This window comes from Gigantopelta aegis, chromosome 15, assembly GCF_016097555.1.
Source record: "Gigantopelta aegis isolate Gae_Host chromosome 15, Gae_host_genome, whole genome shotgun sequence".
In the NCBI taxonomy this organism is placed as follows: Eukaryota; Metazoa; Mollusca; class Gastropoda; order Neomphalida; family Peltospiridae; genus Gigantopelta; species Gigantopelta aegis.
The window spans coordinates 39,884,543-39,903,706 of record NC_054713.1 but is presented as its reverse complement, the minus strand read 5'-3'; the positions used below and the strand labels follow the sequence as shown (position 1 = coordinate 39,903,706).

Below are 19,164 nucleotides of genomic sequence, written 5' to 3'. Positions count from 1 at the left end.
AGTATGAATTGTTTTAACCGAGAAATGATCACAGACACGGACAGACAGAACGACAATGGGATAGAGCGAAATATTGAATATGATTGTGATAGAGAGAATAGATTGAGAGAATGAAAGATGTATGGAGATATTGTGAGAGAGACAGAAAGAGTGAGAGAGACAGAAAAAGAGACAGAGAGAGAGAGAGAGAGAGAGAGAGAGAGAGAGAGAGAGAGAGAGAGAGAGAGAGAAAGGGGAGAGAGAAAGAGGTAGAGAGATGGAGCGAGGAGAGAGATAGAAAGAAAGACAGACAGATAAGAGAGACACACACACACAGAGAGAGAGAGAGAGAGAGAGAGAGAGAGAGAGAGAGAGAGAGAGAGAGAGAGAGATATTGCAGCTTTAATTATTGATATTGTTTCTTTTTCAAAACCATTTATTTATTTATATATGATTATTTGCTGCTATGTTTTGTTTTACCATATAACGATATGTCGTGTCGTGCTACATACGACTTTATATATATTACGATGTGGACTAAAACAAAAACAAAACAAAACACACACTAACAATGCATTTGCGTTTGAGATATCGATTACCTATATTTTCAGGACTACTGCTCTATAATGGCATAATTATTATTCACCGACAGATCCATTATTTTGTGAGGAAGGGCCAGGCCATAAAAGGGGTGGGGGGGGGGGGGGTCGGAAGCTTGCTAAATGGCCATTAAAAATGTCTGGTATACCACATATGAGGGAGGGACAACAGAGAGAGAGAGACGAGAGAGAAGATGACGAGGAGAGAGAGAGAGAGAGAGAGGAGAGAGAGAGAGATGAGGGGAGAGAGAGAGAGAGAGAGAGAGAGAGAGAGAGAGAGAGAGACACACACACACACACACACACGCACACACACCGAGACGGGAGGGGTGGGCTATGGAAGGAGCCATCTATCTTTGTATTTGCAAACGTCAACCTTCTAAAAGTCATTTAATCTTTTATAGTAAAATGTCCATTAAAACAAAACAAAATCTGGTACAAGAGAAATAATATACAGCGAACAAGTAACTGATATTTCATATAGCATATCAGCATATATATACTACTCAAAAGAATTAAAGGTCAGACGATATTTTCGACATTATTTTCTGAATGTCAATTATATTAGCTAGACCATAATGTCACGCATGGTATTGTTCCATTTTGACGAAAGTGGGTCTAAACAACCCATAAATGAATTAAAATCCACTGTCATTGACACTGTCGACTAGTTCTAATGGCGAAAACATGCTTACATTTGCACGTAAATTAGGGCGAAAGCGAAAGGTCTGCTAAGTGCCCATAACTTGCTTTTTCACAAAGCGCTTCATTTGCACGCTTTGCATGTGTATTCCATGTTGCCAATGCTGAATTTCCGTATAATTGGAGCTTGCGTTCGTGTACGGTGCACACTCCAAATTCGACAATGGTACGACTTCAACTGACTATCGAAGATCGAGGAAGGGCTATTGCTTGGCTTCAGGATGGCATTACGCAAAGAAATGTTGCTCTGAGACTTGGTGTCAGTCAGAGTGTCGTTGGCCGACTGTGGCAACGGTACCAAGCAACGAATTCTGTTCGAAATCGTCCACGTTCGGGAAGACCCCGAAGCACTACAAATAGAGAGGACCGCTACATCACCAATATGGCTCTACGTCAACGCACAACCACTGCACGCCGATTACGTGACAATCTGCGGACTGCGACTGGAACTCGAGTGTCTGATCAAACCATACGCAATCGTCTGAGAGCCAATAATCTACGCTGCCGTCGCCAGGCTGTTCGACCACCACTCCTACCACGTCACAGAACGGCCAGACGTCATTGGTGCACACTTCATCTGCGGTGGCAACGTGTTCAGTGGGGTCGAGTGATGTTCACTGATGAGTCCAGGTTTAGTCTCCAGTTCAACGACGGTCGGGTTCGTGTCTACAGACGTCCTGGGGAGCGCTTCGCTGACGTTAACGTTAGACAACGTCACCAGTTCTGTGGTGGCAGCGTCATGGTGTGGGGAGGCATCTCTATCCACCACAGGACCCCCCTCTATGTGGTGGATGGCAATCTGAATGGAATCCGCTATCTGAATGAGATTATCCGGCCGTTGGTTCTCCCAGGCCTTCAGCAGATTGGCGGCGGGGCAGTTCTGCAGGATGACAATGCCAGACCCCACCGCGCCAGGGTGGTAACGGACTTTCTCAGACAACAAGGTATCGCCAGGATGGATTGGCCAGCATATTCGCCTGACTTGGCCCCAATAGAGAACGCCTGGGACGAATTAGGCAGGAGAGTTCGGGATAACCATGCCCCTCCGGCCAACCATCATGATCTGGGTCAACTTCTTATGGCAGAGTGGCAGGCCATTCCCCAAGAGTTCTTCAGACGTCTGATCAACAGCATGAGGCAACGATGTGTCGAGTGTATTCGCGCCAGGGGTGGATTCACACACTAGTAAACGAATGTTCTAATGTGTAAAATCCATGTTTGACAACCTTCAACTTTGACAGCATGTCATGTGACTTTCATGTATACAGTGACGTTTATTTGTGTTTTTTTGTAAATATGGAACAATAAATAAAAATTTTTGGTGTAGTTTACATCATCAATCTAATACACTCTGAAACTTATTTGGTTATAAATTTTTGACCCTTAAATTCTTTTGAGTAGTATATACAAGGTTTTTTTTTATAATTCGAAAAACAACCTAGGAGAGAAACAAAAGCCTACAAAATTGTATTATCAAGGGTAGCAGTTGCATGTAAAGATCGCCGCGATGGCAGGATACAGCTCAGTCGGTTGAGCGCTCGCCTGAGGTGCTTGCGTCGCAGGATCGAACCATCTCGTTCCAGCCAGTGCACCACAACTTGTCAACAGCCGTGGTATGTGCTTTCTTGTCTGTGGGACAGTGCATACAAAAGATCGCTTGCTGCTAAAGGCAAAATGTAGGGGGTTTCCTTTAATCACTACGAGTCAAATTTACCAAATGTTTGATATCCAATAGCTGATGATTAAATTAATCAATGTGCTCTAATGGTGTCGTTAAAGTTACAACTGTTGAGTTAAACAAGTGTCTGTGATGTTGAAACTGGGAAATACTGTTAAAAAATAAGCTTGGGCTGGTCTCCATAGCCGTTACTTCTCAGGTACGTGCGTTTTAAAAAACTATTCAAAACGAATTTTGTGGTATTAGAAACACCAGGATGACCATAAACACCTTTGATGTACGTACGGAAATAAATAATCTAAGCAATGAAATCAATGTAATGTCTGATTTCAATTACCTAAAATGGCGGCTCTAGACAGTCTAATAGTTAAAAATACGCCGCAGTATTTAAAAAGTAGGTTCTGTCATTTTAAGACATTGCATCAAACGGAATCGCCCCTTGACATATCTCGCGTTTCCAGTGTAACTTTATCTACCGTCTGCCAGCAAAGTACGTCATCAAATGTCCGTCTTATTGACTGGCTGCGAAAACCCCGATACACCTGTATAGAAATTTCTAAATGTCGAACAATAATTACACGCAAAAACAAAGGTGTTTCTGCCGTTGATTTCATATTTTCTCAGGAAACATATCGACGTTTTTCAACTACGCCATGCTGCATTTTATTGATGACCAAGAACGAGTTTATTAATACTAGTTTTGTTAATATTTTCATTGTGATAAAGTACATTGTTTCTTAAAGGGACAGATGCAAGATTTTTCTAGGGGAGGTGCGCAAAAGAAACAATTTGCTGTCAAACTATTTACATCTAAATTATAAAATGATCTTATTGAGAAATTAAGAATTTAGTGAACAAGAAAATTAACCAATTATTAAAACTACTTTAAAATTCGTTACTGCTGCTAAACGTTTTTGCTGAAGTTATCACATACATTTTATGCTAGACATCACCCAATCCATGTGGTCAAAGGCCATCACACACACACATATATATATATATATATATATATATATATATATATATATATATATATATATATGCTCAAAGGCCATCACATATATGTATGTATGTGCTCAAAGGCCATCACATATATGTATGTATGTGTTCAAAGGTCATCACATATATGTATGTATGTATGTGTTCAAAGGTCATCACATATATGTACGTATGTGTTCGAAGGTCATCACATATATGTACATATGTGTTCAAAGGTCATTACCTATATGTATGTATGTATGTGTTCAAAGGCCATCACATATATGTACATATGTGTTCAAAGGCCATCACATATATGTATGTATGTGTTCAAAGGCCATCACATATATGTATGTATGTGCTCAAAGGCCATCACATATATGTATGTATGTGTTCAAAGGCCATCACATATATGTATGTATGTGCTCAAAGGCCATCACATATATGTATGTATGTGCTCAAAGGCCATCACAAATTGTATGTATGTGTTCAAAGGTCATCACATGTATGTATGTGCTCAAAGGCCATCACATATATGTATGTATGTGTTCAAAGGCCATCACATATATGTATGTATGTGCTCAAAGGCCATCACATATATGTATGTATGTGTTGAAAGGCCATCACATATATGTATGTATGTGCTCAAAGGCCATCACATATATGTATGTATGTGTTCAAAGGCCATCACATATATGTATGTATGTGCTCAAAGGCCATCACATGTATGTATGTACTCAAAGGCCATCACATATATGTATGTATGTGCTCAAAGGCCATCACATATATGTATGTATGTGCTCAAAGGCCATCACATATATGTATGTATGTGCTCAAAGGCCATCACATATATGTATGTATGTATGTGCTCAAAGGCCATCACATATATGTATGTATGTTCTCAAAGGTCATCACATATATGTATGTATGTGCTGAAAGGCCATAACATATATGTATGTATGTGCTCAAAGGCTATCAGATATATGTATGTATATACTCAAAGGCCATCACATATATGTATGTATGTACTCAAAGGCCATCACATATATGTATGTATGTGCTCAAAGGCCATCACATATATGTACGTATATGCTCAAAGGTCATTACCTATATTTATGTATGTGTTCAAAGGTCATCACATATATGTACGTATGTGCTCAAAGGTCATCACATATATGTACGTATGTGCTCAGAGGCTATCAGATATATGTATGTATGGGGTTAAAGGCCATCACATATATGTATGTATGTGTTTAAAGGCCATCACATATATGTATGTATGTGTTCAAAGGCCATCACATATATGTATGTATGTGCTCAAAGGCCATCACATATATGTATGTATGTGTTCAAAGGCCATCACATATATGTATGTATGTGCTCAAAGGCCACCACATATATGTATGTATGTATGTATGTATGGGGTTAAAGGCCATCACATATATGTATGTATGTGCTCAAAGGCCATCACATATATGTATGTATGTACTCAAAGGTCATCACATATATGTACGTATGGGCTCAGAGGCTATCAGATATATGTATGTATGGGGTTAAAGGCCATCACATATATGTATGTATGTGTTTAAAGGCCATCACATATATGTATGTATGTGCTCAAAGGCCATCACATATATGTATGTATGTGTTCAAAGGCCATCACATATATGTATGTATGTGCTCAAAGGCCACCACATATATGTATGTATGTATGTATGTATGGGGTTAAAGGCCATCACATATATGTATGTATGTGCTCAAAGGCCATCACATATATGTATGTATGTACTCAAAGGTCATCACATATATGTACGTATGTGCTCAGAGGCTATCAGATATATGTATGTATGGGGTTAAAGGCCATCACATATATGTATGTATGTGTTTAAAGGCCATCACATATATGTATGTATGTGTTCAAAGGCCATCACATATATGTATGTATGTGCTCAAAGGCCATCACATATATGTATGTATGTGTTCAAAGGCCATCACATATATGTATGTATGTGCTCAAAGGCCATCACATATATGTATGTATGTGTTCAAAGGCCATCACATATATGTATGTATGTGCTCAAAGGCCACCACATATATGTATGTATGTATGTATGGGGTTAAAGGCCATCACATATATGTATGTATGTGCTCAAAGGCCATCACATATATGTATGTATGTACTCAAAGGTCATCACATATATGTATGTATGTACTCAAAGGCCATCACATATATGTATGTATGTGCTCAAAGGCCATCACATATATGTATGTATGTGCTCAAAGGCCATCACATATATGTATGTATGTACTCAAAGGCCATCACAGATATGTATGTATATACTCAAAGGCCATCACATATATGTATGTATGTGCTCAAAGGTCATCACATATATGTATGTATGTACTCAAAGATCATCACATATATGTATGTATGTGCTCAAAGGCCATCACATATATATGTATGTGCTCAAAGATCATCACATATATGTATGTATGTACTCAAAGGCCATCACATATATGTATGTATGTACTCAAAGGCCATCACATATATGTATGTATGTACTCAAAGGCCATCACATATATGTATGTATATACTCAAAGATCATCACATATATGTATGTATGTACTCAAAGGCCATCACATATATGTATGTATGTACTCAAAGGCCATCACATATATGTATGTATGTGCTCAAAGGCCATCACATATATGTATGTATGTACTCAAAGGCCATCACATATATGTATGTATTTTCTCAAATGCCATTGGCCTAATGCAATAAATCTATAATCTCGGCACAATCATAGTAATCGTATATTCATGTACTTATCACATCAATAACGGATATCGGTATCAGAAATGGTTCTCATTGGTCAGTGTCCGTAAATAACGGGTTTCCTCTTTACCGATCACCCCAATCAGCTCTGCATTGTCTACATGTAGCAGATTTGCATTAGCGTTAACTAGCTACTAGCGCTCTATAATTATCTGATTTGTGTTCGTGTGTAAAATTAACTCATACTTTTAAACCCCACATCCCAGTATTTAGTGAAGCAAGAAATTAATGATCGACTTATAATTAACTTAACGCTAATGCCGGATTCAGTTTTTGTCGATATGCGGTGTAATGAGAAATTTCGATTTTATTGATGTTTATTGCGACTTTTTCCCCCTTCAAAATCGTTATACTGATGTTCACAAGCACATAACTACGTATTTAAATGAATGGATGAATGAATGAATAAATGTTTAACGACACCCCAGCACGAAAAATAAATTAGCTATTGTGTGTCAAACTAAGGTAATATCCACGGTTGTTTGGGTGGTATATTAAAAATCATTATACTGATATCCATGTGTTATTATATTGCTTATTTCAGTCGTTATTGACATTTATTTACGTGGTATTTTTTATATTCCTTATATAGATTTCTTACATACCCGTTAGTGAGAAACCATGCGTTATTTTTGATAACGCATAGTTGTTTACACACGTACGTGTGTTAACAATTTCAAGACATACGACTGGCTGCTCCTAGGTGATGACCAGGTCCCCAATGCCATACGTCCAATAAAAACACAGCACGGTGGAAATCGATTACACTGTGACGTATAGTTAACCTGGCAGTTATGTGTCTGTGACGCGTAACTCAGCTACAAAGAAAGAAATGTTTTATTTAACGACGCACTCAACACATTTTATTTACGGTTATATGGCGTCAGACATATGGTTAAGGACCACACCGATTTTGAGAGGAAACCCGCTGTCGCCACTACATGGGCTACTCTTTCCGATTAGCAGCAAGGGATCTTTTATTTGCGCTTCCCACAGGCAGGATAGCACAAACCATGGCCTTTGTTGAACCAGTTATGGATCACTGGTCGGTGCAAGCCTTGCGGAGAACTCACTCAGGGTTTGGAGTCGGTATCTGGATTAAAAATCCCATGCCTCGACTGGGATCCGAAACCAGTACCTACCAGCCTGTAGACCGACGGCCTATCACGACGCCACCGAGGCCGATTAACTCAGCTACAAGTGCAAGAGGTTGTAAATATCTTTTAGTAGAATTTGTTTTTTAATTTTCTTAAAACCTGGTTTTTGAGGATCTGTAAGAAATATAATAATACATTCGTGTCCTTTAGATACCATTTATCTTACAACTCGTTGTTTAAAAACGTATCAAACTCGCTTTCGCTCGTGACATACATTTTAAAACAACTCGTCGTGAGATAAATGTTATCTAACGACCACTCGTGTATTATTCTCTATTTATCTACGCGATATTTTCATATTCGTTATATGTATGTACACGTGTATATTATTGCATATTGTAGTTCTAATTGATGAGTATACTATTGCTCATGTTAATTCTTGTTTTAGTTAATATAACAGGGTATTTTTTTAAATTCGTTATATTGACATACACGTGTATGTTGTTACATATTTCAGTTTATATTGACGTTTATCTACGCGATATTTTCATAATCGTTATATTGACGTACACGTGTATGTTATTGCATATTTTAGTTTATTAACGTTTATCTACGCGATATTTTCATAATAGTTACATTGACGTACACGTGTATGTTATTGCATATTTCAGTTTTTATTGATAAGTATATTGTTGTTCATGTTAGTTCTTATTTTAGCTCTTACTGTATTAACAGAGTATTACATTTCCCATCGTTATATTGATGTGTATTTGGGATTACCGACATTTATTTATGTTGTACTTTGAAAATCGTTATATTGATGTACCGGTGTATTTGACTGCTTATTTCTGTTTTTACTGACAGGTATATAATTGCTTATATTATTATGTACATCTTGTTTTCTACATGCCAGAATGTACCTAATGTTTGACATCCAATTGCAGATGATTAAGATATCTATATGCTCTAGTGGTGTCGTTAAACAAAACAAACTTAATAAAACTTTCACACAGACGTACGTAGTTAAAAATGTAGGCCTATTGGTAAACTACTAGACAATACATGCATTTATATAATATCCTTCCTTTTTCATTGTTTTATCCGTATATTAAAATCATATAATATTATAAAAATAATTTGCACAGCTTCTGTTCTAATTTAAGACGAAAAAGCCCTATTGAAGATTTTACAATAGAGAATTATTACGGAAAGTCTTTGATCTTCAATTGACACTGTCAGTTCGGAAACTGAAATCGACTGGCATGAAAAATCATTAAATGTGTACTACGGCAGCGTTTACCCAGTCAGTCCTAGACCGCAAGGCGTGAACCACACGCATAACGGATACAATAATAGAAGGAATGCTTTATTTAACGACGCACTCAACACATTTAATTAAAAGTTATATGGCGTCAGATATAATGGTTAAGGACTACACAGATAATGAGAGAGGAAACCTGCTGCCGCCACGCAATGAGCTACTCTTTCGATTAGCAGCATGGGATCTTTTATATACAGAATCCCACAGACAGGATTGCACATACCACGGTTTTTGCTACACCAGTTGTGGAGCACTGGTTGGAACGAGAAATAGCACATTGGCCCACCGACGGGGATCGATCGTAGATCGACCGCGCAAAACGTTCGCCAACAACCATGTTTCACATAATAATCACTAATACACACATTACAGGAAGAAACCCGTCAGCAATTACGTATTTAACCGGAACATTATTAAAAGAGGGTGCTGTCGGATGTAGTGTGTGTATTAGTGATTAAAATGTGACCTTTTTTTTTTTAATTCAAGGAACTCGACAATGACCGATGTAAAGGTATTTGACGTCAAACATAGAATTGTTGTTGCATTAGAGCGGGAATCTTTGACTACCATTTGGTAGGCAGCGATTGCGCAGAATTTATATATACTCTTCAAAAAGGTAGGGGAACTCTAATAAGAATTTACAATTGCCAAAATTGTAAGGTATGTTAGCTGTGGGGAATGGTTATATGATAATAGTGAATTAATTGGGCAAACATTACAACCGGTAGTTTAATATTACAGTAGGTTTTATGACCACCTAAGATCTCGAAGGACGATTGGGGTCAGAAGTGAAATTTGAAAGTTGACATGGTTTTTTATCAGTAAATCGCAAATTCAAACAATAAAAATGACTAAAAACAAAACAATAACAACTGTATGATCAACAGAATTAAAAACATTGACATAAATAATGTTCCACAGTGATTAATGGACCTTCCTGAAAATGGTCAAAATCGAGAATGACACTCCACGCATGTGTACGGGGGAACTGCGTGATGCACGTGCAAACTATGGAATGTGTTTCGGTGTGTTGATAAACAGACTTGAACGTTCTTTATTAGGATGTCTGTGGTCAAAACGTATGTTCGGTCTAATAGTTGATATTAACATTAATATTTTAGGTTCCCCTACTTCTTTTTGAAGAATGATTGGTCTCTGCCGGTCGGAAAGCGTTGATAACTGTCCAAATGTCCGTCTGGCTCTTGTACCGTCAGAGTATTCGGGCTATAAAAGGCTAAGAAGTAGCAACAGCAGCAAAGTACTAAATAATAGCGGTAGTAATAGTGGTAACAGGTCCTAATATGTCACCTGTGATTTGTTTGACCTGTATTAGCTTTTTATGTTCAGGAATGTATGCAAGGTGTGTCTATATAGTGGCTAGTGCACGGGGCACGTTAAAGGAACAGAACCTAGTTTCAGCCTATGAAAATGCACACCAAGTTTAGTTAATCTACAAACCTGGATAAAGTTACAATTGAGTGAAACATGAGTCTGTGACTTTAAAATGGTGAAATACCCTCTAAAGTGGACTAAAACTCGACTCCATAACTGTTACTTCTCAGTACGTTTTTAAAATTAAGAGAAATGCATTTTGTGATATTAAAAACACCAGAATTACCAAAAACACTTAGAATGTACGGAAATGGATAATCTAAACAATACAATCTAAGTAAAATATGATTTTAGTTATCAAAAACGGCTCTAATAGTAAAAAAAATATGCCTTAGTGTTTAAAAACTAGAGTATGTCCCTTTAAGTCAATACTTTTCTTAACGTGCACGGCGAGTTGTTTCCCTCTACTTAGCAAACTTAAAATGGTGGGGCATTTTTTAAAGGTTGTCGTTGAAGATTTATTTTGTTAATAATGATGCAAGTACTTCAATCAGGATTTAGTTGAGTACGATAGGTTATAGATTTTTGGTTTGTGTATCCATTTGTTGCACTATTTCGGTTGAGAAACGGTTGAAACATGGTTGCCACAAGTTTTGAATACAGGGTATATATAGGGTATGTAACAAGATACGGACGTAGTAAGAACCACACTTACTACGTCCCTCCAGACTAGATTGTGAAGAATGAACTTTATAGCGGTAGTGGTCGAGTCACGCTCCCCTAGAATATATATTGAAAAACCCCGAAAGAACATTTGATTGAATAGGGTGGTGGGGGTGGGGTTTGGGATGGTGTTGGGTTCGACTCCCGAAAATCCCCATGCACACGCGTCTGAGAGTACTATTTGAAATGTATATTAAAAAAATTGTTTTGTTTAACGACACCACTAGAGCACATTGATTAATTAATCATCGGCTATTGGATGTCAAACATTGATAATTCTGACTCGTAGTCATCAGAGGAAACCCGGTACATTTTTTTTTCTAATGCAGCAAGGGATCTTTTATATGCACCATCCCACAGACAGGATAGTACATACCACGGCCTTTGAAGATACCAGTCGTGGAGCACTGGCTAAAATATGTATCACAACCTACTGACTCACCTGTACAGTGACTGGAAGGTGTACCATGGCCAGGGGTCGGGTTTGTAGGACGTGTTGAATACCCCGTACACCCCGAACACAGTGTACAGCTGCAACAGGCACGCGAACAGGTAGAGGAACGTGATGAAGTAGGTCATCTGCACCGTCCGCTGGATCATTTTGCTCTGGCGGATTCTAAGCAGGCTTATGGACGTGGGTTTAGTCCTGAAGTTCACAGACAGCATGCTGCTGTTCCGCTCCAAATCTGTACTCTCCTCCGCATCCTCGGCCATGGGTCTGTAGTCGAAGACCCGCCTGTGGCTTCGGGTCTTTGCTTTTGGAGAATAGAACACGACTTCGGTATCGGCCATATAGCCGTTTTCGAGGACAACGGTTTTGGCGCCAGTTTCCGTCGTAACGTCTGGCGCGTTTTCATTTGTTGTTGGGTTGTTGTCCAACAGAAACAGTTGCATCGTCTGCTCATCCTCGTCCGTATGCAGTCTGTTGTCTTCCAAAAGCGGAAAAGTGGAAGATTTCACAAGAGGTTCCAGTACTTGAAGAGGATCTAGAATTTCCCGCGATTCTATTGTTTTCCAAGGTACCGCGCTGTCTTCCGATAACAGAACCTCCGAGTCCGACCGATCCGTCTCCGAACCCTCCCGATTCGTTCGGGCTGGTTTCGGTAATTTCCGTACTTGCCTCCTGGTTGTTTTAATTGGCCGCTCCCGATCGTCGTTGTTGGACGATGACGAATCGAGATCGGTGGCGATGGTTATCGTCATTTGCGTCTCGTCTGCGACTTTCAGCTTCGGGCGCGAGAGTCTTAATGAATTGGAGGACACGCTGTTGTTGATGTTAGCCACGGATTTTCTGGCGGTGTTAAACGTGTCGAGCTCCTTACGAACGCGTTTGGTTTCGCACGCGTACTGCGACAGTCTGAACCCATTGCAGATGAAGCTGATGCACAGATACAGAGACAGGACTATGAAGAACCCGCTGTCTATCACTAAGAGAAGCTTAGCCTTGGGTTCGTAGAAGACTATCACCTCCGCTATGACGATACAGAAGAGGTAGGACAGAGTCGATGCAAGAATGCACGTGGAGTTCGTGAGTCTGCTTTTGCCGACATCCAGCTTCGTCAGCTTCAGCAACATGATCTGAATGACTCCGAAAGAAGCACAGAGCAGAGGGTACACGACCTGAGACAGGACGCCAACGAGGACTTCAGACAGACGATTCCGGAATCCGTAAGGGTCGAGAAGCAAGAAGAACGCGCGGAAGAGACCGGCGAAGCACAGCAGGCCGGCGGTGTTCAGCACGAGTTTCGATCGCAGGATCCTCTTGAAGAATCGGCAGAAGATGAGCGCGCAGGACAGGGAGACGAGGGAGAAGAGAGCAGCGAACCCGTACACGTGCACCTGCCAGCCGAAACCCCATTCCTGCTTCGCTCGAGTCCAGTCCGGTAGCGGGAGGATGGGATTTCCAGACTTGCTGACATTGAAGCTCACGGGAGCCAGTGAAAGGAGAATCCGAGAATGGTGGACTGAAACGGAGGCATTGTTGCGAAACATACAAACATCCGAGAAGCCAGTCGACGTTATATCAGTGCATTTTTAAACTTACAAGCTTCGTTAGTACAATACATATATACTCACTTCCTCTACGTTGTATATCAGTGCATTTGTAAACTTATAGGCGCCAGACGTAGAATGCATACATATTAACTTCCTCAACGTTATATCAGTGCATTTTTAAACTTAAAGCTCCAGTTGTAGAATATATATTTATACAAACTTCCAAAAAACTCCACCAAATCTATTTTATGCCACTGCACATTTTAGCTTACAGGTGGCTCTGGTAAAAGAAAAAAACATTTGAAAATCCAAGAGACAGGTAATTTTATATCATAGAACATTACTTTTACCCCAAAAATTCAGGTCTTAATTTTGAAACAAATGTAGTGTAATATTGCTGAAAAACACAGTATGCAAAAGAGATTTTCCGTACAGACGACGTCAAAGCTGTACTTTGGAATCAGATTAGCACTAAGATGTAAAAGAAAGTCGTCTTCATTTTCAACATTTCATACTACAGAAACTATGTATTCTGGGACACCTTGGCAGACGTGAAAACTATACACGAAGATCAGAAAACCTTTTTGAAAAAATCTAAATAAAAGATTCAATCTTCAATTTCCAAAAGACGTTGTCATTGTAACACAGACGTATACGATATGTCTGTAACTAAAAAAAAATCGACGTTGGGCTTGTCAGATAAGCAGACGTGAACAAGGTATCCAAAGATTAAGTAATCTTTAGTAAAAGAATTTATGAATAGAAACCAACTTGTTAATTAATCCTTTTTCACAACCAAGAATCGAAGTTGTCTGGAGTTTCTGAATCGTTTAACGGTGTAGATTTCAATACAGACAAATTATGTTGATCTTTAAACACTCACACAGAATTATATTGGCATTCCAAATCTTCCACTGCTATAAAAAAAAAAACCTTTGTCGTTGGAAGAAACACACAGACAGGACGGCAATCCCTTACAATTATGAACAAAAACCGACTTGTTAATTCCCTTCTCTATCACTGCCAAATGTTGAAGTTAGCTTTTATAACTTTTGTGTAGACGTCAACATTGTATGCTTATTCAGAATCGTGTTTTTATGAAAACGTATTCATCTGAGAAACAACCAGACGTGAAAACTATATCTAAATATGAGGAATGAAACTTATCGTTATTACTTTTGTGCAGATGATTGCATTATGTATCCAATCTTTCATTGTTTCCAAGCAGCGCAGTTAATGGAACTCAAGTCAGACGTGAAAATTATATCAAAATATCAGATATAGAACTTGACAGTTTTAACTCTTGATCAGACGTCACAATTGTACATTCATTCAGAATTTTCCACTGTTTTCAAGGAACTATAGTCGCTGGAACTGTTGTCACTGGAACCGATGTCACTATTGCGTTGATCGAAATACGTCGTCAACGCAATACAGCCTGACGTGATATTAATATCTTTCTTTCCAAAAGCAAAAAACTAAATATATATTTCACAAGACACGTAGTCAGACGTGAACAAAAAAAAAATGTATGTAAATTTAAATGTAAAAATATCACGCAATCTTTATCAATACCTGAAACGAAAACCAAACTCGTTCCTCTTCCACAAGCGAACGTCGAAGTCGTCTGTCACTGTGAGGCAGACGTCGAGAGTCCCGCTCGCGCGCTATCCCATCCATTGGCTACAGCCGACTGCCTGCCCGCCCGCCCGACTGCCTGCCCGCCCTCCAGTCGTCAGGTGTGGAACCGATTACGCCGTGTCGCATCAATCGATACGTCCAAGTGTCACGATCTGTCCGCCAGGGCTCGGCGAGTCTTCCGAGTGCATCCTTCCACCCATTAGTCCGATCGCGGATGATGGCATTTGACGGCTTAATTTCCAAAGACTTGCGGTTTCGTTTTGGGCGGAGGTAGTGGAGGTGGCTGTGACGGTGGTGGTGATACAAACACTCACACAATGGTTTCCAATCTGTGTGGTTCTTATCGAAATGGAAGAAGAAAAACAAGTTGCACTCTACTTTCTTTTTTCCACGATTTGTAAGACTTATGGAAATTTCACTCTGGGCGAAGAGTGGAGGTAGATGTACAAAAGCCAATCGTCACACTCACACAATCTATATTTGTTTCTGTGATTTTAAAGCTTTGTGATTCTTGTCGAAATGGAAGAAGAAAAACAAGTTGCACTCCACTTTTTTTCTGTGCACGATTTGTAAGACTTACGGAAATTCTCTCTGGGCGGAGGGTGGTGGTGGTGGTGGTGGTGGAGGAGGTACAAAGCGTCACATTCGCACAATCTCTCTTTGTTTTTTTGGTTTCCAAGCCTTGTGATTGTTGTCGAAATGGAAAAAAAAAAAAAATTCCACTCTACCTTATTTCTTTCCACGATTTGTAATTCCACGATTACTTTCCAAAACTTGTAGAAAGAAAGAAGAAAAACAAACCGTTTTTCCACTTTATCTTTTACGATCCTGCTTGTTGAAAAAAACCCCAACAACCACCAACAACAACAACAACAACAACTGCAAACCCTACAATTTTTCTCTTTCCGTAATTTCCAATCCTAATGAAAAAGGAAGAACAACAAATGCGTCATTCACTCACTCTCTCGTTCTCTCTATCCCTGATTCCCAAGCACTTTGTCTGTATTCTACGATCTTCCAAACCTTATGATTCTTGTGGAATAATCATAAGTAAACACAAAAACCACACGCCACTTTCCCTCTCCCTTTCTTCTTCTCTCCTTCGTTTCCACCGCTATCAATACTCTCAGGTAATACTCGTCATTATCGCAGCTCAAGAGCATCAGTGCACGCTGTCAGAAGTTTGGAAGTCGCTCCACATAGGGAGGTTTAACCGCGCTCCGTAACATCGAGTTAATTTCGTAAGTGACAGGTTCCCGTCATGGATTGCAATCCCTCGGAAAATCCCCTCTATTATCGCTTTTGGCACTTACAGCAAGGCGCGAAAGTCCGCGCTCCATTCGCTTCCTTTCTTCGCCCTCGCGCAGGAGCAACAATGTCGTCTGTTGTCTTTTGCACGGTGTGGCGAGTCGCTTTAATGCCAAACTCCATAGCAGGATCGATTTAATTGATGCCGCGTTCGGAGTATCGCCGCGAGTATGGTTTACTTTTTGCCATAGAAATCGTCTAGTTATTGTCGGATTTTTGGGATTCAGTGGCAGATATTCGACCGCCAGAAAATGTTTGCATTGATATCACTTGTCTTAGCTGAATCAACGGCGCTCAAGCATCACTTCGGCTTGAACGCAAACAAAGTTTCGCCGGAACAAACGGGGTGTAACGAATTGTAACGAGTTTAAACGAGTTGTAACGAGGTTGTTACGGAACGAAGAGGACACAAATGTGTATTAACTGCCGCAAAGAGACAGTGAAATTAGATTTGCTTTTTAAAGTGGGGGATTTTTCATGACATATTCTTACAAAGAACTAAAAACGACGCGTCAGAACCAATAATCAAAGAGATTTGCTTTTTCAAATAAATGAACGAAAGATACAACATTGACCAATCACAGGGCTTCTAGAGTTGTTATAAAAATCCACCAACCGCAGGATCAATGATTAATATTTTTTACTAGCCATGATTAAAAATTCACTGGTCCTATTTTTAGTAAATATAATTTTACTAATAGGAATAATTGGATATGTCACCAAAGAAGGAGACAGAGCTTAAAAACCCTTAGAGTTAAGAGGAGGAAGGGGCAGGATATTCACATTTACAATATAGATTTAAATGCAGCATTTGACTCCAAAGCATTCACTAGCCATCAGGCATGGCGATGATAGTTATTTACTAGCCCAACATTGAATATCACTAGCCATGGCAGTGGGGCTACTATAACCCAGAAGCCTAGCCCATAAAAAATGTGGTTTTATTTGCACTTTGGATGTTACTACTAATATATATATTTTTTAAATAAGTGAGCAGAAAATTTAAGACGTTGACCAATTAATTAACGTCTTAATAAAGCCCATAGGTTTTATCTGCCCTCTTACTTTAAATAGTAAAATATTAATGAATGTTTGACGACACCCCAGGGCAAAAAACAACAACTTACAAACAACAACAACAACATCAACAAAAACAACTCCACCAACACCAACAAATAACCCCAAACAAACAAAAATCAGTTATAGGGTTTCACATGACATTTAAGATATTTAAAGAATTTTTATTATCAACCAAAATTATAATTCTTGCAAAACCTCGCACTTCCACTTAAAAGAAAACTTGTACACTGTTCTGGTTTCAACCTATAGAGTATAGCAATTGTGTACTGACGAAAAATATATTGATTTATTCGGAATATATAACAGAATTGGCACAAGGAATCAATGTCATATATTACTACCAATCAGAGCTGCAACTGCTTTACTCCGTAAATATCTAAACTTTGTGATTTGGTACCGTGCTCCCGTCAGAGATGTCGGTGAAGGCAGCACTAAACCAAATTACATCCGGCAGGGTCAAAGTTGGAAGTGACCCTTTTGATAGCGCAGTTAATATCGTCAATCCTGCCATTGGTGATAAATGTGACAATGTTTTTTTAAACAACAACAACTATATATATATATATATATATATATATATATATATATATATATATATATATATATATATATATATATATATATATAATTGTGGGTTGTTTTTTTACAAAATTTAAAAATAAAAAAAAAATTCTCTAGACAATAAATGTATCAGTGTGTCAAGTAGCCTTGTGCTTAAAATAATTACAACAATTTTGTGCGGAAACTATGGAAAAAAAACCCAACACATGAAATATTCCTTTCTTCAGTTAATACTTAGGGAAAGGGTTGTAGTATTCATATTTTATGGGTCATAGTTTGATTGATATATTACTGATAGTGTTTTTATCCACACAATCGTTAACATTGTCGCCTATGGGATTTTATTTGGGAAACTACAGACGACAATATTCAGATTACAGACTGCTCACTGTCATCTCCGGTCCCATATGTACCACCTGAAGCTGACAGACACTGATGACTGCAGTGCCGTAGCTAAGATCTTTTTGTTTCGGGGGAGTGTGTGTGTGTGTGTGTGTGTGTGTGTGTGTGTGTGTGTGTGTGTGAGGGGAATGAATTCTTGGAATGAACGAGCATGGAAAGCGCAAGACACTAGGATGACCGGGGACATGCCCCCCCCCCCCCCCCCCCCCGGAAAGTTTGAAATCTAGATGCTCTGAATTACCATTTTGCAGCCATTTCACGGAGGTTTACATACTTAAAACGTCAATATCAATAACCATTTAAATAATCTTTTACCGGATTTATTATTATTATTTATTTTTTTTGGGGGGGGAGGTGGAACTGCCCCCCCCCCCCCCCCCCGCCTTACCCCTCCCCTGCTAGCTACGGCTCTGGACTGTCAATGTCAACCAGGACCACAGTCTCCAGAGCACACCCTGAAGTCTTGTTACCTGTACAATGAAGCAAGATTAAAATACTGGCAGAACGGAGCAACACTGGCTGACAATCTTTGGGATACCAAAGTTAAAGTTTGTTTTTGTTTGCGTGTCGAACATTTTCCATTAGTAGCAAGGGATCTTTACAAGCACAGGATAACACATACCACGGCCCTGACGCATTCATTTATTTTAAAGAAGGACCCTCCCCCTCAGTGTGAACATTGTCAGTGTACACTGACTGTGCGCCACATTTTGGTGAAGTGTGATCATCTCAAGCCGACGAGAAATGATATATTTGGCAACAGAAATGTTTTGGAATCTTTTAAATTCCATCCAGAATTAATTGTAAAGTTCTTAAAACACTTTGACTTCTATACAAAGTTTTAAAATGTACTTACCTTGATTTTATGTATTGTATTATACTTTTCACCCACAGCTCCTTACACTGTGGTTTTACATAAATATATATAAATA

At 39.1% G+C, this 19,164-nt stretch overlaps 1 protein-coding gene across 1 annotated transcript in view; it reads right to left on the bottom strand.

The window, feature by feature from the left end:
* Positions 1-14,803, bottom strand: part of LOC121390446 — a 25,008-nt gene extending 10,205 nt beyond the window's left edge. The window contains exon 1 of the mRNA XM_041522266.1: positions 11,688-14,803. Within this exon, the coding sequence (XP_041378200.1) occupies positions 11,688-13,237 (1,550 nt within the window). The 5' untranslated portion in view covers positions 13,238-14,803. The remainder of the gene's footprint in view (positions 1-11,687) is intronic.
* Between the last annotated feature and the right edge of the window lie 4,361 nt (positions 14,804-19,164).